At 33.9% G+C, this 20,756-nt stretch overlaps 2 protein-coding genes across 2 annotated transcripts; one reads left to right on the top strand and one right to left on the bottom strand.

The window, feature by feature from the left end:
* The first annotated feature begins 3,401 nt into the window (after nt 1-3,401).
* LOC145104440 (serine carboxypeptidase-like 13) lies at nt 3,402-8,825 on the top strand. Its single transcript, XM_079041689.1, has 14 exons — nt 3,402-3,561; nt 3,859-4,004; nt 5,161-5,237; nt 6,248-6,370; nt 6,646-6,748; nt 6,844-6,881; nt 6,976-7,077; nt 7,170-7,256; nt 7,346-7,420; nt 7,521-7,592; nt 7,697-7,845; nt 7,997-8,110; nt 8,297-8,351; nt 8,516-8,825. The coding sequence occupies exons 1-14, from the start codon at nt 3,413-3,415 to the stop codon at nt 8,606-8,608; spliced, it is 1,383 nt and encodes a 460-aa protein (XP_078897815.1). The 5' UTR covers nt 3,402-3,412; the 3' UTR covers nt 8,609-8,825.
* Nucleotides 8,826-8,987: 162 nt separating this feature from the next.
* LOC145104439 (protein transport protein SEC31 homolog B-like) lies at nt 8,988-14,900 on the bottom strand. The gene is made up of 21 exons (XM_079041688.1): nt 14,305-14,900; nt 13,900-13,954; nt 13,667-13,789; nt 13,399-13,495; nt 13,285-13,321; nt 13,075-13,180; nt 12,940-12,997; nt 12,761-12,858; nt 12,518-12,680; nt 12,325-12,431; nt 12,114-12,241; nt 11,488-12,022; nt 11,319-11,411; nt 11,044-11,229; nt 10,745-10,958; nt 10,531-10,646; nt 10,291-10,413; nt 10,078-10,209; nt 9,716-9,986; nt 9,384-9,622; nt 8,988-9,308 (listed from the first exon to the last, which is right to left on the bottom strand). The coding sequence occupies exons 1-21, from the start codon at nt 14,631-14,633 to the stop codon at nt 9,219-9,221; spliced, it is 3,300 nt and encodes a 1,099-aa protein (XP_078897814.1). The 5' UTR covers nt 14,634-14,900; the 3' UTR covers nt 8,988-9,218.
* Between the last annotated feature and the right edge of the window lie 5,856 nt (nt 14,901-20,756).

The following is a 20,756-nucleotide window of genomic DNA, read 5'->3' as shown; positions in this document are numbered from 1 at the left end:
GAAATACACATTTTAGTACATTTGATGCAAAATCCGGATATTGGCAATTACGCTTACATGAAAATACGAAACCACTAACCGCTTTTTCATGTCCTCCTCAGAAGCATTATGGAATTCGGTTTAAAACATGCACCAGCAATATATCAGCGATTCATGGATGAAACCTTAAATGGTTTAGATCATATTTGTCTTGCATATATTGATGATATAATTGTTTTTACAAAAGGAAACGAACAAACACACATTGATGCAGTTATCAAGGTTTTACAAAGAATTAAAGAAAAGGGTTTAGTTTTATCAAAAAAGAAATCAAAACTTTTTCAAACTACAGTTGAATATCTCGGTTTAAAAATTGGAGAAAATGGTCAATTATCGTTAACAGACAATATACGAGAAAAATTAAATATGTTTCCTAATAAACTTGAAAATAGAAAACAAATACAACGATTTATTGGTTGTTTAAATTATATTGCAGAACAAGGATTTTTGAAAAATTTAGCAAAAGAAAGAAAAGTTTTACAAAAGAAAATATCAGAAAAAATACCTTGGTCTTGGACCAATACAGATACTATTTTAGTACAAAATATAAAACAAAACATTCAAGTTCTCCCTACTTTATATAATGCAAAAATAGATGATTTCTTAATTATAGAAACAGATGCATCACAAGACACTTGGGCATGATGCCTAAAAGCAATTATACATGGAAAAGTATTATTGGGACTAGATAACGAGGGAAACCTCATATCTGACCCATCAAAAGTATACAGTGATATGAAAGTATCACCAAAAGCATACATTGGTATGAAAATACCATCTGAAGTAAACAATGATAAAGTATATAGTGATATGAAAATATCACCAAAAGCATACATTGATACAAATGTATCATCTGAAGTATTAAAAACAGATAAATATGAGCAAAAATTATGCAAGTATATATCGGGAACATTTTCCCAAACGGAGCAAAATTATAGCACACATGAACGAGAAACACTAGCTTGTCTAAGAACGTTGAAGAAATGGAAGGTCGAGCTTCTACAAACAAGATTCGAGTTACGAACAGATTCCAAGTATCTACTTGGATTTTGGCGCTATAAATTACAAGAAGATTATTGTCGTGGACGATTGATTCGTTGGCAATTACAATTACATCAATTTCATCCTTATCTCAGATACATCAAAAGCGCAAACAATCATATAGCAGACACTTTGACAAGAGAATGGAAGCCATCATGAAGCAAGAACAACAACAGTTCAAAAAATCCATTCATGAAAGAAACATTGTGAACGCCATTCATGGAGGATTAACATCATCCATGACATAAGCAAACATTTTCAAAAATATTTGTCCTTTCGAAGGCGGGAGGAATGGTGTAAGCAATGACGTATAAAGACATTATTGAAGACACGTGTCCTTTCGTTGTGGAAGGATGTATTTTATAATTTGTATATTATTTGTATTTGTTGGTATTTGTCATTGTCAGTAGATTAAGTGTCATATGTCGATAGGTTATATGTCACTATCGAATATGATGTCTAGTTTGTAGGATATGATTTAAAGTGTATAACCCTCAATAGTCTAGGGGGCTATAATGTAAATAGGTTTGTCATATTGCAATCAAACGATTGCAACTCAATTATTGTACTCGGCTCCTTTGAGCCTATAAATAGGGCATTTGCCCATATGGAATAAACAAGCTAAAATTGAGTGTTTAAGATTTGAGTTGTTCTCAATCTTCTTCTGTTGAAATAGCTCGTCTATTTCTGAATAGCAGAACCCTATCCAAACATATCCATATATTCATATAAACATATCAAACCCAGACAATCAATCCATTCCGACGCATCATTCAGGTATATTCTATCCTAATTTTATTAATTCCACCATGTTTCCCCTCCCCCCCCCCCCCCCAAATTAACCATGTTTGGCCCGAAATCCCATGTTTAAACTTATTTCCCTATTTTTCACTTGTTTATTTCATTTAACATTACATGTTACACTAATTATCAAATACAAAACATAAAGGGGGTCTTATAGGGTTTTTGACACCCCTATTTAAGGAGCATAACAACCACTTGGCTCATTCCCAAAAATATGTTTTCCTGGTCGAACAATATAAAACAATTCCCTTAAGATAAAAATTATTAATAAAAATGTTGGCTTTAATGAAAAAAATACTATTAGTAAACACATAATGATTTCGTATCCAACAAGTATTCCATAAAGACAAACAGCAACAATAACAACATACGAATAACTAATAATAATACATTATCAGCAACAATAACAACATACGAATAACTAATAATAATACATTATCATAAAATTAATAAAAATAAATATTGTCATAATAATATTAGTAATATACGTATACCAAGGTTGTAAAAAAAACGTTCAACGTTAACTAGTCGTTGGACTAAGGTTAAGGGATTAATCGAATAGGCGAGGTTTAATCGGGGGATTAATCGGTGACCTTAAATTGCTTATTCGTTGAATTTTAAAAATCAAATATGATTAATATCATAACAAAGTTCTTAAATACTAATAATATCATAACAAAATAAGTTAACATGATTAATACAATACTAATCATTCCTTAAATAATTTCTATTAAAATAGAATTTTTTTCAAAGTGTTTAAATTTCATCGTTTTTTACAGTTTTGCTCATTTTGTAGGTAGAGACTAATCGTTAGGCATCTCTAGTAACATAAGTAGCGCCTAGGGACTAATCGGGACCTACTCGAAATTTTTACACTGATATATATATAGTTAAATATTTTGATTGATTATTAGATTTTTAAAATAAAAAATGTTTAAAAATAATTTTACAGATTTAATAATAATAATAATAATAATAATAAAATGGGCTATAGACCCGATACATTTTTTTCTAACCAAAGTTTAAAATAATGAACGCTTGAAATGGAAAGTTATCTTCTAACCACCATTTTTTTAAAAATGGTTTTTCGAAAATTTCATTTGAAATAGAAAGTTATATTCTAACCACCATTTAAAAAAATGGTTTTTTCGAAAATGTCATCTTCACTGGGTGAATAGACACTATGTCTATAAAACCATCTATTGTTTTTCTTTCCACTCTTAATTCAATAAAATATTATTTAAAGTATATTGTTTAATTTTTTTATTATCATGTTTTATTTTGCTCAATCTTTATTTTATATATATATATATATATATATATATATATATATATATATATATATATATAAAGTATATTGTTTTAGATATTGTTTAATTTTGTATCATCATATTTTATTTTGCTCAATATTTATTATTCTTTATATATATATATATATATATATATATATATATATATATATATATATATATATATATATATATATATATATATATATATATAGGCATGGAGTTGTTAGAAGGGAAGTATGATGGAGCCGAGAAGCAAAATGAGAATCTCTTTCATCATTGTTATGTTCATACTACAATCGTGCATGTTACCTTTTTCACATTCGAAGTCAATCGTGAAAAAACTCCCTGGCTTTTCAGAAGAGCTTCCATTTACACTTGAAACCGGGTATGTATGCACCTATCTACCGAGATCTTTGCTCTTCAAAGTTCAAACGTCACCTGCTTCATTCAAAATCTTCTTAAAACATGGTGTCGTTGACCTCTAACCAGAAAAATCTCAGTTACGGGTTTTCAAAATTTGAACTGACAAAAGAGATTGTTTATTACATTACATGTTTTTCTCCATATAGATATTATGATGAGTTTATATTACGCCAAATGAACTTTACAACAGAAGTTTCCCCTTGAATATGGTTTCTAGGGATTTAGAAAAAAGTTAATCGTATTGAATTTGTGTTTTAAGTTATGTTGGAGTCGGAAAAGACGAAGAAGTGCAATTATTTTACTACTTTGTGGAGTCTGAAAGAAATCCACAGAAAGATCCGTTGCTCCTTTTTCTCACTGGTGGCCCCGGAACTTCCGGCCTTCTTCCCTTCCTCTTTCAACTGGGTATGTTTCTTATTTGGCTTCACATTTATTTGAAATTTTGTCTCATTACTCTAAAAAGGTAACATTTTGGAAAACTAAAAGCTACAACAAGTTCAGCAACTTTAAATAATGAAATTTCCTAAACATTTGATTTGGTAATTTCATCAAACTTTGTCAAAAAGTTAAAACCGTTTAGCTTCGGAATGAGGAATTTCTATATGCATAATAAGCTGAAATAGATAGTTAGATATAGGGAGAAGAAAATTCAAAATAGTAGATCTGAGATCCACTGTGTCTATGTTTCCTATTGACCACATGTTTTTTTTGGAACGGCAAGCAAATATATTGGCCACATGTAATTAGATTTTATCGATAATCCATAATCTTCGTCAGAATGTTTTTAATTCATACCCTACAAAATAAAAGATTCACAAAAAATAATTATTTGTCACTGTCTTTTTAATAGTATTTTTTAAATTATTATTAACACAAATGATAATAATAAGATACTATAATACGATTTTTTTTACAATTCAAGTAATGTATAAAAACAATTTCGGACAAACTGCTATAAAAAGTAAATGGAAAGAACAATTTAGGACAAATTGTGATAAATACCAACTTATTTACCTATTTTTATCCAACAACACAACACACTTCATTTTTTTAATACAAATTGTAACCAGACAATGGATTCCTAGCTCATTTTTTTTTTCCTTTTAGTTGCCTCTTTATAAGTTGTCAATTTTTTAGTTATATTGAACATATAATAAAAGTAAAGAACAGAATGTAAATTAAATTAAATTTAAAAAAAAAAAAAAAAAAAAAAAACTTAATATCAATACCAAATTTCTCCACAATTGAAAGTTTTAGCTTTACTTTGTGTCCTATAAAAATTTTGTTTTTGAGATATTTGAGAAATTTGTATTTTATTTTTTTATTTTGATGACATGTTAATGTTACAGATGGAACCAAAAGCTTTTAAAATTCTTGTTATAAACGATATTGTGAAAATAAATATTAAGTTATGTGTTATGTCGATTTAATTTCTCTTCATTTGTGTTGAGTTCAAAGTCAATTCAAAAACACATTGCAATGTGTATTATTATCGTTCAATTTATCATTTTTATCATTTGCTATCATATAAAACATTATATTCGATAAACTTTTATTGTAGGCCCACTTAAATTCAGATATGCGAATGCAAAGAGAAGTAAAGTAAATTTGGATGTGAACCCATATTCATGGACAAAGGTTAGCATTATTTACTCGTGGATATATGTATGCATATCTTCATCATATATGTTTATAACTAGGGTATGATTACAAAAACACACAAAGGTTGTAAAAAGTGCATGAGTTATAATTTTAAAATTATACATAAAAACAAAAACACACAAAGATTGTAAAAAATAATTATGTAAAGACAGAGAAAGATAGAAAATCTCTTATATAAACAGGAAAATTGTGCATGATAATGGGCCACAAAAATACCAAAAAGTTAAAAGAAATGAGTGTTGGGTAATTTTAAAAAAAAAAGAGAAGAGGCTAGGGACCATTTCTGTAACTTGGATGGTTTGTGAATAATGGAGAAAAACATAGGGGCATTTAACTCTGATATCATATTAAAAGATACTTTTATTAATCAGAAACAACCAGAAAACAGGACATAGTTTGTATTCATATTCAACGAAGTAATTAACAAAAAATAGCTAAAAAACTCTAATGATTTCAAGAAGGAAAACCTAGAGTTTACAAAGAATAAAGTTTAATCAACGAACCAAGAGAATAGAAAAGGACGAGAGAGTATTTCAGCTAGTGTGAGAGTGAATTTGTGATGAATGACCAAAAATATACAACATCACTTCAATATATACTTTGCGAGTTTGCGTCAATCACGGGTCGGACTATGGATAGACCTGTGGGTATGTGTGTTCACACACATACTGACTTCCATAATAGTGAGCCTCGGTCCTTGAGAAATCACAATTTGCTAGAAATAGTCCCTCAATTGTAGCTCATCTACATCTTTAGCCTATCCAGCCCAATCCATTTCTTAGCCCATCAACATATCCCACCGGATCACTTTGCTCCACGAACATAATCCTCGCACATGAAAAAGTACAACGCGCATCCATTAGAAAATAAACCTAAACAATTATATGCCTGAAGCGTTTAATCTATTACAAGATTGGAGAATTCTAGAATATTTTTGTTAATAACAGTATCATATAACAATCTAAAGTATTTTTTGTATGTTGTAGACAGCTAACATCATATTCATAGATCAACCCGCTGGTGCTGGATTTTCATATGCCAAGACATGGGAATCATCAAGGAGTAGTGATTCTCTTATTATTACTCATGTGTACGATTTTATAAGACATGTAAGGCACACATAAAACTCACTAGTTTACCATGATACTTTAATATATATATATATATATATATATATATATATATATATATATATATATATATGTGTGTGTGTGTGTGTGTGTGTCAAATGCTTTTTAGTATGTCCATCTTTCCTACATAAAACTTGGTGTGTGTCATTTTTATCTAGTATACAACTAGAATATTTTGTTTCCATCACCTTGATTTTAATCTAGACAAAAAAAATTTCTCAAGGATAATTCGTTGTTTAATGTTCATTTTGCAGTGGCTCATGGATCATCCGAAGTTTCTCAGCAATCCATTGTACATTACGGGGAGTTCTTATATGGGAATTATCATTCCAAATGTCGTTTTAAAAATATACATTGGTACAAAAAATTGTAGTTTTAGTTCAAAATCATGCTTTTAAAAAAACGAGACCACCTTCTTGAAAACATTTTTTTACCATATTTGTCTTTTGTAGGCAATGAACAAAGCGTTCAACCAAGATTAAACATCAAGGTATATGTATAAAGCTTGAAAAATAAACATTTTACTTTTGTTGTAATTCTTATGCATTCATATTCATGTCATCATGTACTTGGATTTGGTGTAGGGTTTCTTGATTGTGAACCCTCTTACGGATAAATTCATAAATTTCAATACACGAGTTGAATTTGCTTATCGAACTGGACTTATAGAAGATGAACTCTACAAGGTACTATACATAATATATATGCATGGCTCATTTAATATATTTAATATAAACCTGAAATGTGATTTGTTATTTTTTTAATCTGGATTTGTCAGCCAGCGAAGAAAAATTGTGGAGGTAAATACGTATACGTCGATCCAAACAACACATTGTGTTTGAATAGTCTTCAGCCCGTGAATGAGGTGAGTGATGATTAATATATTAATTGAATATGTTCTAAATACTGATTATTAACTCATAATTAATTAAAATTAAACGTTTTCACTTGCAGTGTCTATCTCGAATTAATGTAAATAACATCTTAGATCCCCTTTGCGATGCACAAGCTCCAAAATCCATCTGTCCAGTAAATCATAACTATAAACATTTTTTTTTTTTCAAAACTAGTTAATGCATGACACGTGTACACATACTAATTAATATCATATTTTTCTCTTTATATATAGGAATCCATTTATTCTTATTCTAATATTTGGGCAAACACAAAAGCAGTCCGACAAGCTCTCCACATTCGTGAGGTAATCTTACTAGCATTTGATATATATAATAGCCCACAACACAATATAATATTACGACCTTTTTCTTTTTAATTATAGCTAGGCACCTTTTTTTTAATGTACAGGGTACAGTGGATAAATGGCAGTACAGGAACACAAGCATTCATGCTTTATATGGGAAAAACGACACCATAGTTTACTCCTACAATATCTTCAGCAGTGTAGCCTCCCATAAGCTACTTACTACCAAAAACTGTTATGCTTTGATTATCAAGTAATCTCTCTCGCAATTTTGTATCCAATTTAATTATATATGCTTGAGGTTTTGAATGTATTATATATGAAATAAGAAAGATAAGTTTTAAATTCTGTTTATATATTTTCTAGTGTATTTGAAAGGTTACTGAATTGATTTGCACTTGCAGTGGTGATCATGACATGACGTTTCCATATATGGGCACGAAGCAATGGATCAATAGTCTTAATCTTAAAACTGAAAACACATGGAAACCATGGTTTGTTAGCAGTCAAGTTGCAGGGTGAGTTCAACTACTTTACTTTCTGATCGATGTTTTTTGGCATCTTCCTACTATATTAATTAGTTTAGGGATATTGTTTTTTCATGTTTAATCTCATGGTTATTTTATTATGAAGTAACAAATGCAGTAGGTGGAAATCAAGTTCATTGGTAATAATCGAAAATTGGCCATTTTCTTGTTATGTAGGTATCAGAAGACATACTCAAAAGACAAATACTCTTTGAAATATGCGACTGTTAAGGTAAGAAGTTGTAACGTATTTATATATATGTGTGGGCGTTTCAAGATTTTGTTAAATTATTTTTGGAACGATCATGCTTTAAAAAAAATCCAACCATAATGCTTTCGTTATATCAAAATCAAGTATAATGGTGATTTTGATTAAAATTTAAAATGCAATTGTAGGGTGCGGGTCATTCAGTGGCATTGTACAAGCCGGAAGAATCTATGGTGCTTATAGCGACATGGCTTGCTTCTCATTCCAATTCTACAAAATAAACTTAGCTAGCTAGGCTCTTTAAATAATTAACAACGTTTAGTTTGTTATTTATCTATTGGACTTTTTATGTACCATGCATTGTTTGACTCTCTATTTATAATGTATCATAGTTCTTGGCTGACATGTCAAGACATGAAAATCAATAATATGACTACGTCATTACTATTACAAATAGTGCTAATGCAAAGAAACAGACTTAATAGTTTAAGGATTCAATATGTTGTCAATGTATGTGGTGTAGCGTATATTAATATGCTGCAAATTTTCTTGCTATACACGTTGCATTGACATGATGGCTACAATTAAAATTAATAAGCTCAAAGCAAGCCTCGTATAAAGAAGTGAGATGGCATTGGCAATCAAACAAAAAGTCAAAACTTGTGACAAAATTATGTGATATCTATTAACTCCATACACAAATAAAAACAGAAGATAAATCCATCCATGAACAAACCTATCTTGGGTCATCAATTGCTTTATAAAAAGTAAAGTAAGAAAAATAAATATCAATAAATCCATGCAAATATTAAAAATATCCTTTGGATATAATAAGAAAAGGAACTAAACTTTGCTAGACCACCAACTTCCTGTGTACAGACTCCATTCCATTTATCTGGCAGTCTGCCTAATCTTGATCATCCGTTTCAGTGTTGCTAACCAGAAGCTACACTCATCCCAGTCACTAGTCGTAAGATCCACCTATTTAAAGAAAAAAAAAACATTTTAGTTTTTAACCCCTCAAGTCCTATGATGTTGACTGCCAGAAAAGATTACCTGAATCTTGAGGGCAGTAGCAAAGTCACCACGATCCAACGACTGACAAAGCTGCACAAGCTTTTCACCAGCATTTTTGGAAATATCACCACTGTTAAGTTTAGCAAACAACGCCCCGAGTTTCTTTGAGTTGTCATCAATTTCACGTTTCTTAGCTGGAACTGCATTCGCCCCTCCCAATGCTTCCGATGTCTCGTTGAAAAGTCTGGTCAAAGTCCCAATAACCGGCCTTTGTTGGACTGTCAAGTGTCAACACATAACAACACTCAACACTCAACATTCATTCATAAAACATGACTATATATAATTATTATTATTATTAATTAATATACCTGGGACATTGGACACGTCAGCAGTCTGGACAGTTGGAGGGGCAACAGGAGGTGGAGCAGGGTGTGAGGGACTTGGTGGTTGCATTTGATTTGAGGAACTTCTTTGTAATCCTGTGGTGTTGTTATTTACAGGCATGAACCCCCTGACTGGTGGTGCTACACCCTGTGTGATTTTCGGCCCACTGGTGGGGACCATTGGAGATGGGACAGGACCAACTGAAACCGGTCCAGGTGGTCCCGCTTGGTAACCAGGGTTAGCATTCACCTGATTCTGATATTTATTAATTATTATGCATCAGCATCAGAGAATATACTTACTGTACACATTAATTAATTAATTAATTAAAGAAAAACATACATACAGGATATAGCTGAGACCCCAAGGTCGGGGGTTGCTGGTATTGGTCGGCATTTCTCATGATAGGTGGAGTTGAAGGAACAAATACTTTCGGGGCAGCTTGAGTTGCAACTGGAGCTGGATTGAACCCCGTTGTCTAAAACAACATCAGGGATGTAAATTGTAAGTTTAAGTGAATTAAAGGGAGTAAAATGGAAGTTTTGAATGAAATACATACGGGTGGAATTTGAGCTGCAGGAGATGGAACAAACATGGAGGGATGTTGTGGCTGTTGATATTGCGTGTTGTATAAAGGAGCAGGTGGTTGTTGATAGCTTTCACGTTGATAAGAATTCTCATCCTGAAAACACAAAATAGGATTCCGAGATTAATTTTATTAAATTCCAGGATAAAATTAAATCAGCTTACGTGTACACTGTAGTCTGTACATTTAAACAATAAATAAATAAATAAATACCTGATAATAGTTTCTCGTAGGTTCCACGACAGAGTTTGTATGCTGGTTTGCACCATATACAGCTCCCATTTGTGGTTGAGAGTGACCATAATCAGCAGAACCATTTGCCTCTTTTTCTACAAAATACATAAATAAACCCAGGGGAATTATTAAAAATAGCAATTCAGCATGAATTGAATATAATAATAATAATGCCATATATGATATAACATACCTGGTTGAGAGGAAAGGGCAATCCGATCTCTTAAGATCACAAGTTCAGGAGACAAATCTTCTGTGCCCATTAGCTTCAAATACTCCATAGCTGTTGTCAAAAGTCCTTGACTTGCTAAAATCTCAGCATACTTTTCAACAAGTTTACATAAAGAAGCACTGAATCTCTTCTGTCCAGTTGCTAAAGCAAGAACCACAGTCTTCTCCATCAAATCCTAACACACACACATACACAGAAAACACAAATTAACACTTACTATTCAAACTTTAACTTAAATCTTTTCAGAAACAAGTGTCTACCTGAAGAAGGGAAACATAGGATTCTCCTTTGTGCTCAGTGGTAACATTCTTTGACCAAATTTCAACTGTTTTATCAATGTTCCCAGCACATATATAACAAAGAGTCGCAGCTAACGTGTTACCAGAAGATACAAGTCTAGAGGCAAGGGTATCACAAAGTAAAGTCCACTCCTCCCTTTGAGCAAACTGTGTATATAGTAAATCAGTAATACCAAAAAATTATAATAAACAAGCATAAACTGTAAGTTTTTACCACATTCAAGGAAAAAACTTACAGTGCATAAGAGAGCAAGTGTTTCCTTCCAGGATTTCAGGGGCCTGGTGTTTACTAGACTAACAAGATCATTATTTACCATTGCAGCAACAACCTGTGTTTAAGAAACCCATCAATAAAGATACAAAAAGTTAAATGGAAATGAGAAAGTAAAAGAAAGTGAAAATCACCTTTAGGTAAGGAGAACGATTCTTTTTAAGGTACTGATCACGTGTGCTCTCCCACAGGGAAGCACCACCAACCTGAGCAATAACTAAAGCATCCGCCATTTTATCTGCAGCTATACACTGTGCAACAGCTCCCTTGTAATCCCCAACAACCAAAGCACGTTGAACAGCATCATTAAAAGACGGGTCATTACCCCCATCACCTTCTTTTAGTGCATCTTCAAAGCTCACCAATTCTTCATTCCTTCCAGGAGTTGAGACAGGTGTGTCACATTTAGGACTTGGAAGATTGTTAAAGAAATCTTCCCCATAATCAGTTGGAGTGTTTATTGCTTGGTTTTCGCCCATAAATCCATCTTTAGCTCCTTCATGTTCCTCAAAATTTAAAGCACCTACATCTTGTGTCAGATCTTGAACAGTTTCAGTTGCTTCAACAGGCAAAGTGAATCCAAGATGGTGTAGAAGCTTTGTTCTTGCTGTCCCATCATCTTCAAACATCACTTTCAAGAATCCCCATGTTTCTCTGTCATCCTCGGATCTGATCAAACAAACAAAACATATGCAAGATTCAAGAATCCCCAATGTTTTCATCATCTTACAACTTATGTAACTAATTTAAATAAACATACTCAGATTCTTGAGATTTTTGGTCACATAGAACACGTAAAGTAGATCTATCTCCACTACGCATTGCAGCTTCAAATTCAGATGAGGCATTAACTAAATTGTGCTCAGTAACCAAGTCATGGACATTAACCTGAAGAACGGGGAAGATGATGAGAGTGAGATAAGAAAGTTATTGGAGAAATGTAAATATAAATACATAATAAAAAGACATACCTCTGAAGGTCCAGAAGAACCAGTTGTGTGAAAAGAAACAAGTTTTCCACCAAAACCAAAAGAAACTCCAGCTTTTCGTTGGTACCATTTTGGGGCTTTTAAAGGTGCTGCATGACATGGATCATATATAAAAATGGTGAAGAGATGTAAAATAAATAAAATTATATATAGAAAGATCCCAGAGCTACATTACCTTGTCCATAGTAATTCTCACCAGCACCATATCGAGCACAAGCCTCAATATTATAAATGCCAATTTTGCCATCAAATGAAGATGCTGATATGATTCCTGGTATCTTTGAATACCAGTGAACATCAAAATTCCAATTGGTTCCAGCTGGAAGTTCAGAGACAATCTGTAGACATCAAGATAGCATAACATAAGATGTTTATGAAGTGAAATTATGATTTATGAAAGTCTTGAAAAACTACAGACCTCGCCAGAACTAGTGTCCCAACAAATAGTGCGATTATCTTTGGCACAGGTAAGCAAATAAGAACTATCACTGGGACACCATGACATTGCAACAACACCTGATACACCATTTTGTTTGGAAGCACAATTGTAAAGATCCAAAAAAGAAAGTTAAAAGTCATATATGAGAACCAGCATACCTTTATTGTGGCCTACCAACTCTCTCAATGGTGACATTGTGTTCCGCATATCCCATATCTGCATGCCAAAACAAATGTAAATAAAAGAATAAAATATATGCTTGTGGAAACATAAAGAAAAGCATAAATCATTACCCTCAAAGAAGGTGAACTATCATCATCCGAAGCAACAATCAGTTGAGTGGCAAAATCAGGATGCCACTGTAAAACAGAGCATCGTCTTCTAACTGAATCTGAAAAACTGTATATTGGAAGTCCATAGGTTGTTATTGGTAAACAATTCAAAGTTCCATAAGACATTCATCATACCAACTTTGCATGATATTAATAACTTCATATATTTACCTTATAATTGGCTTTTGCTTCCTAAGGTCCCACACCACTGAATAAGACAGAATACAACGTAAATATCTCTAAAAATAGATTATCTCAACAGTATATGGTGGTTTATTTCCATACCAGTTGTCCCATTAAAGGAAGTGGATGCCAAGATAGGCTGAACTTTCCTGTTCCATGATAAATAAGATATTTCACCCTGTTTAGCTGACGCACTTCCCTGCATAATAGTGGTTTATTAGATGTCTATAACATGATGAAGGTAATGATATATGCTCCTTCTTTAGCAAAAGATTCCAGCTTAGGCAACATTATGATATTGTTCTATAAACCAGAAATTCGCAGTCGATTTGATGTTGAATGTAGATTGGTGATGTTAAAATATTCTAACCTTGAGAGGAGGAAAATGTGTAGGTTCTGATGGTTTAGAAATATCCCATATACAGATTTCTCCTTCTTCTGCACCAGAAGCAAGATGGTTTGGTGAAAGACCACTAAACTCAAGACCACGAACCTGAGGAAAGAAGAGGAGATATTGATGCAGATTACACCCATGAGGGCTTATCATTACATGCCAACAGAGCATTAAGTGTAACATCATAGAAACAGGAAAACGAAACTTACAGGTCCTTTGTGTCTTGTAAGTTGTTGAACAAGAGCGCCTTCCTTTTCTTCCGAACTGTTGATAAAGATAATAGCAATAACTCAGTAAGGCTTTCACAATTATAAACATTTTCATTAGAACAGGGACACGCCAACTAGTGTTGTTACAGTTCTTGGGGAAATGAGGGAGAATTATTCTACAGGACATGCAGAAAATTATTTCTCTTAAGCTCTACAAGCAACCATATCTTTCCACATTACCTATTACACGACAAATTTTCGATTCAATTATGGATATCCTGAAACGATCCAATCAAATCTCTCACATTCAAAGGAAAAATGAGAATTTGCAGGATTTGATCAATTGATTTACAGGGCCCCAATTTGAATCGACTACGACGATTTCTACCATTAACAGTACTTTACCTGATAAGTAGTCGTGGATTCCAGATACCGATTGTGCCGTCGACAAGGCCACCGGCAACGAGCCCGAGTGAGAATTCCTCCGAACCCGATGTCGGGGATTTTCCCCAAGATAACCGATTAAATGGCTCCGAAATGGGTATCGCCCCAACTAAGGGAAGCTTGCGATCGTCAGATTGGAAGTCAAGTTGAAAGATTTCCAGATTCGCGGACGAGCTGAACGACATGTCGACAGCTCCCGCCATAGTTCCGGCGGCAATCAACGGGGCTTCGGGGGCAAAGGCAACCGATGCCGATCTATTCACTTCTTTTATGCAGGCCGACGTATCCATTTTGATTTGATTTGATTATCGATCCAATAAATTAGAATTGGGAGATCTGAAAGGGAGGAGTGTGTAGGGTTAGGGTTATGATCGAAAGGGGAATCCGGTGATGAGAGAGAAACAAATCTCGCTCCGGTGAAACGTGGTCGCTTTCTCTCTCCTTCTGTTACTTCAGTTCTTCGTGCTGGGCGTTCATGAGAGCTTTTTGGGGGAGGACAGAATTTGGAAAACGATACAAGAAGCACCCCAAAACTAATTTTCGCCTTATGTTTGTTTTCGCTAAATTGTTTTTTTTTTCGATTTGCATATATTTAAACTAAAAGTCTTTTTACTTCAAAAGTTCGAATTACTTGGGATGTTAAGTTTGTTGATATTGTTTGTATGTTGGAATATGTTGTTTTAATGTTTTCTTTTAATTTATAAAGATATGAACTTTTTGTTTTAATATAAAAATAATTTTATGGGATTATTGTAATTAGTATAAATACTTTTTTAAAGTTTTGTTTTGGTAATATAAAAGCTAATAAATATATTTTTTAAAATAATAATATCATTATAAATAAGCAATCTTAAACATCCTCTTAAAAATGATTTTCAACATTTTATGCAAAAACAAAAAGTTATCGAGTTTTTTTAACGAAAAGAATGGACCGGAAGGAAAGGTTGGAGAATGGAATGAAATGAAATGGAAGAAAAAACAAATAGTTCTTGAGGTAAAGGGAAATGGAATCGAATTAAGGCATTTTTGGACTTCCTTTCGTAATCCTCCCAAAAATGGGCGGATGAAAAAAAGCTTGTATATTGTTTCCACTTCCCTTCCCTTCCCTTCCATCCCCTTCCATCTTTAAAAAAACTCAAGAACACATTTCTCTTTTGATTATTTACAAACCTTTCCATTCAACTCCTTAAGTAAACTCAAGAACAAGGTGTTATGCTACCATACTATAGTAAGATCTCATTAACACACTAGGTATGTACAAACGAGGGTTTAAGTCTGTATCTTTGGTGTGACTTTAAACAAGATTTTTTATTGATAGTATATTGCTATAAAGAGGAAGAAAATCCATTAGTGGTCATTTTAATGAGAAATCTAATGGAAGCACATTGCTACAAATGGCAAAGCATTGATAATTAGAAATTACATATTCACCCAGATACATATGTCTATTGTGACGCCTATTTTTTGTATGTGCTCAATTAGGAATTTTGAGGAAATGAGCTTGGGGCTTTTGGGAAAACCCTTGTTCGCGATGTGCTTAATGGATAAGTGTGGCGCATGTCACGTCTTAAGTAGTGACTCAACCAAGTGTGGGTCGCGACGTGAAGCCGCAAAGAGCCCAAACCTAATCTCGAGTCTTGAGCACTGTATAAGGACACCAACTTCTAGGGTTAGTCATTTTTCTTCAGCTTCCATCCAAAAAAAACCTTGAAAACCCTAGCCTTTCTCATCTCATTTGGTGTTCTTTGTGCATGTTAGTGAAGTTTGAAGTAAAAGCGATGAGGTTTTGGCACACCAAAGGCTAGACCCATAGAATACAAGCTTCTTGACCTCACCCTTATGCTTTGTAAGTATTCAAGTTTTGAACTTTATACTTGTTGGTTGCTAGATCTAAGGTTTTGAGCATAATTGGTCCCTTTCTGTAATGATTTCTATGGAGTTTGGAACTCCATGTTTAAAGGTTAATTTATGTTGCTTTGTGAACCCTTGGTGGTGAAAAGTGTGAGTGTTGCTCTCATTTTGGACCATGCAAGATTTTTGAGCATCTTTAAACACATTTTTACATAGGTTTAAAGTTAGTGTGTAACATCCATAAAATTCATGAAAAATTTAAACTTTTAAAAACCAATCCACAATCATAATTGTTTACAACATAGTTGTAACGCCCGCAGATTCGGGCTAGTAAATTTAGAGATAATAAGCGTTAAACATGACTTTTTGATATAAAATTATTTAGAATAAATAATCTTAACCAAAGTTATAGTATATATCACAAGGATTATGTACATATAAAGAACGCTAAAATCCGACTTATAATGAAGAAGTTATGATCCGTCAAAGTTTTGCGACAAACCCGGCACGCCACCACATATCGTAAAAAGTGAATTTTTGACGAACTACTTTTTAGCCTTAGCAATCTAAACGAAAGTCCTATTTGACGTTAAACCGAGAGTGTGCATATAAAGAACGTCCAAATCTGACTTCGTTTGAGGAAGTTATGATTTTTCTAAGATTTTGCATAGCGGTATACAGCCCGGAAATCGAATTTTAGATTGATCGATTTTTAGCCAACACAACTTAAATGAGAATTTAAGATCTCATTAATAGGAACTCAACGATATAAAGATAGTCAAAAACGAACATCGGATAATAAAGTTATGAATTTTTAACGGATTTTAACTGTGTAAGCCTGTTAAAAAATAACTTTAAAAATAAAGTCAAAATTAGCCAACGGAGTATAAATGAAAGTTGTAGATCACGTTGCTACCTACGCGTGTATATAAAGAACATCAAAAACGGAACCTGTATGCAAAAGTTACGGATTTTAGAAGATAATTAGTTTTTGGAGTAACCAGCAAGTGACACGTGGCGCGATTTGTGCCGCACCTTCTTCCCCACGGCTTTGCACGAGATGGCGACACGTGGCATGAGTATGACCAGCATAGCTCGAAGTACGCCCAACGTACCCTTCGCGTACGCCCCGCGTACTCGGTGATGGCATCCTATAACTAAGTGGCGTTTTTCACTCATTTCTCCACATCTCTTCACCCATCTCTCTCCCAAACACCCCCAAAGCTTCTATCCTTTTCCCTAGCACTTACTAAGTGTTATAAGCGAGTCCTGGAGTGCCGGAAAGCCCTGAGAAAAAGAACTTTCGGCTTAGAAGTTTTGCCCGCGCAGAGCCCGGTTCCTCGCTAAACCCCCTTGTAAGTGAGTTATGCTTACCATACTTTAAGTATAACTTATGTTTAAGTTCATTATAGTCATTATGAACCTATAAACAAGATTTATCAGTGATTCCAAGTCGTTATAATGATTGATCTACTTACGGGGATGGTGTCTATGTTGTGATTTAGTGAGGTATTTAAAGTGGGATTTCCAAACAGTATACTTCGTATACCAAACGGACCCTACCTCCGATTTGATCCTACCTGGTTGTTCCTTACTTGATAGATCATGAAAGTAGACTTTGAGTTAATGATTAATCTAGACTAATAATTAGTCGTAGTAAGTATTAGACTAAAATTTAGTGATAATAATACTAAGTTTCGTCAAAGGAAAAAACAATTGTTAGAAGCGAAACGCTGCCCGAATTTCGAGTCGTCACTTTAACAAGTGAGTGCATAGTTACTTTCATCTTACACATAGAAATGAAGTATTTAATATTAATACATGCTATATGTGCTTATTATCTGTGTTCCTGATATCTATGATAGATGAACGATTTATATATGTTTTACGTGATTTAAACTGTATATATGTATTTTTATACCTATAAATATATTGGGTAAAGATAGGTAGATGAATGATGAGAGATGAAAGATGATATAGATCATGAGAGGTGAAAGATGATGAGAGGTGAAAGATGATGAGAAGCCTTGACTTTAAAGTTGATCCAGTCATCTAGTAGAGTATACAACCACAGACTATTCTGGACAGTTCGGTGGAACGCTAGCAGGCTCGCAACCTGTAGGTGTTTTTAAACTACATGTTCACCAGATGTACTCTAAAAATCCTGGCAGCTGCGCCTAATGGATAATATAGGCAGTTATGCCTAATAGATAACCTTTGAGCTACGTGTTCACCAGATGTACTCTAAAAACTCTGGCAGTTGTGGACTTAGTGCCTTATAAATGAACATTGGCAGCTATGGACTTAGTGTCTAATAGATAACATTAGTAGCTATGTATTTAGTGCCCGATAGATAAACCCTGGCAGTGATGGGCTTCGTGCCTATTCCTTAGGACAATCCTTAGGAATGAATGAATGAAGAATAGATTATTCTTATGGAAGATTCTTAAGAATAAGTAAGATAATGGGGATGGGAAATTGGGTTAATTATTTGATGATTAAACATAATAATTATATTATTGTGGATTGAAAACCCTATGCACTCACCAGGTTTCCCAACCTAACTCACTCAGTTTATTGTATCACAGGTGGCTATATGAAAGGTAAATTCTACTGAGAGATTCAAGGAGTATTAGGCCACTAGTTTAATTACTGTAAGGCTTGTAATATTTCGTTATGCTTATGTTTTTGTATTGACGATGACATCCCAATGTTTTAATATAAATAAAAAATACATTTCTTCAGAAATGCTTTGATAATATCATTATCATGTTTTATGGGAACAAATTCCACAATACTATTTTTAAAAAAAGGATACTCTGATTTTTAAATAAGCATAAACAAATCGGTCTCTTTCTGGTCGTAAAAATGGGGATGTCACAATTGTCTTTAAAACATGTTCCATATCAGAGTTTCCCAAAATCATAAGTCCAAAACATGAGGATGTGTACGGTCACGCATTCGCCTTTCCGATTTCCTCTGAAGTACCTGAAATATAACCCAAAATTGTAAGCCAACGCTTAGTGAGTTCCCTCAAATTACCAACACAACACATAATCATAATAGTACAGTAAACAACATGCATACAGAGCCTTCAGTCTGACTGGAACGCCCCACCGGCCTACAGTCTATCTGGTACGCTCACAGAACCTTCAGCTTGACTGATACACTGGGCCTACAACCTATCTGGAACGTTCTCCGAGCCTTCGGTCTAAATGGTACACCCCACTGGCCTACAGTCTATCCAAGACGCCTTGGGTATCTTGGCCTTGAGCACACAACAGGACCTCCTCAGCCCAACCCAACCCAACACACCATCACATAACAGTATATACCATATCAAGCCCTAGCTAGCATATACAGACAATCATATAGATCTAACATATCACTAAGCATAGCATCATCATATATACAAGGATATAGATCTGACAAATCACTATAGCATACAAGCATATGATAAACCAGGATAACAATCCAAAGAGGTCGGCCTTGGTGCCTTCGACCCAAAAGTATAGTGAGGGAAAACTCACCTCGCAAATTTGAAAAGCTAGCAGAAAAGAATATCGTTCCGCGAGTCCACCCTACAGATCACCTATACACAGGGAAAGATACAACCTTAGGCTTTATAACAAATACCCAAATGCCCCTACGGTCAAACTAGGTCAAAAGTCAACGATCAACAAAAAGTCAACCCAGCTGAGTACGCCCAACGTACTCCGCCCTTGACCAAAACAGGCAGTTGATCACCTACGCCCAACGTACGCAGTGGCCATGCATAACCTCCATTAAGTGCTTATTTCAGCAAGTCCAAACGTCCAAATCCAAATCCAAATCTAAAAAGGTGTTCCTAACCATAAAGTTTCCAACTTTATGGTCATGCATGTCTTAATAAGTCCCAAAACCAAAACCCTAGTTTGTCTTAACCGCTTAAGACCTCTATATCTTGCATGCAAGCACTAAATAAGTCAAGATAACATTTTTACGACTTAATGCACCTCAAATCTTGTGAAATGACAACTCCTTTGGTCTTAGAGTAGCTTTTACTCATTAAGTCCAATAAAAGGGACTAAAAACTCATAAAACTTCACATGGCTAGATCTTAAGAAAATACAAGTCAATATCAAAGCTTTATACCTTTTGGAGCTTCCCAAAGAGGCAAGGATTTCAGATCTACAAACTTGCTTCCACACCAAAGCTCCTCAATGAGCCCTCATTCCTCCTTCAACACAACAAGAACACACACTCAAAGGCTAGGGTTTTCAAAAACATCTCAAGGAGAGTGGAGGCTGAAAAAGTGTCACACCCTGAAACCGATGGCGGAAACGTTTCGGGGTGGAGGACGTCATGTATAGCATCACAACCAATGAATAACAGCAATCATAGCAACACAACCATTACAGTGAATACTTAAGTAAAAATGTTTACATCAATTCTGAAACTTGTTTGAATTACATCATATAACTTGTATGAATATAAACATTAAACTCTTATTGCTTCAACTCTTCAAAAACCCAGCAGGTACCTGTCTACTGATTTCCTGAGAATACAAGCAGTTTAAAAGA

The sequence above is a fragment of the Lactuca virosa genome, chromosome 4 (genome assembly GCF_052849685.1).
Source record: "Lactuca virosa cultivar CGN04683 chromosome 4, Lactuca_virosa_CGN04683_v6, whole genome shotgun sequence".
NCBI lineage: Eukaryota > Viridiplantae > Streptophyta > Magnoliopsida > Asterales > Asteraceae > Lactuca > Lactuca virosa.
The sequence above is the reverse complement of the archived record's forward strand: the minus strand, read 5'-3'. Positions and strand labels throughout refer to the sequence as shown.

What these genes read in the sequence shown, in the direction of transcription:
- LOC145104439 (XM_079041688.1), bottom strand. Translation starts at nt 14,633, where the DNA reads ATGGATACGTCGGCCTGCATAAAAGAAGTGAATAGATCGGCATCGGTT. An exon ending in ATAGTTCACCTTCTTTGAGG is followed by an intron (nt 12,998 to 13,074) that starts GTAATGATTTAT and finishes TTTGGCATGCAG; the next exon opens with ATATGGGATATGCGGAACAC. An exon ending in GTTGGTAGGCCACAATAAAG is followed by an intron (nt 12,859 to 12,939) that starts GTATGCTGGTTC and finishes ATGGTGTATCAG; the next exon opens with GTGTTGTTGCAATGTCATGG.
- LOC145104440 (XM_079041689.1), top strand. Translation starts at nt 3,413, where the DNA reads ATGATGGAGCCGAGAAGCAAAATGAGAATCTCTTTCATCATTGTTATG. An exon ending in CTCCAAAATCCATCTGTCCA is followed by an intron (nt 7,421 to 7,520) that starts GTAAATCATAAC and finishes CTTTATATATAG; the next exon opens with GAATCCATTTATTCTTATTC. An exon ending in TGAAATATGCGACTGTTAAG is followed by an intron (nt 8,352 to 8,515) that starts GTAAGAAGTTGT and finishes ATGCAATTGTAG; the next exon opens with GGTGCGGGTCATTCAGTGGC.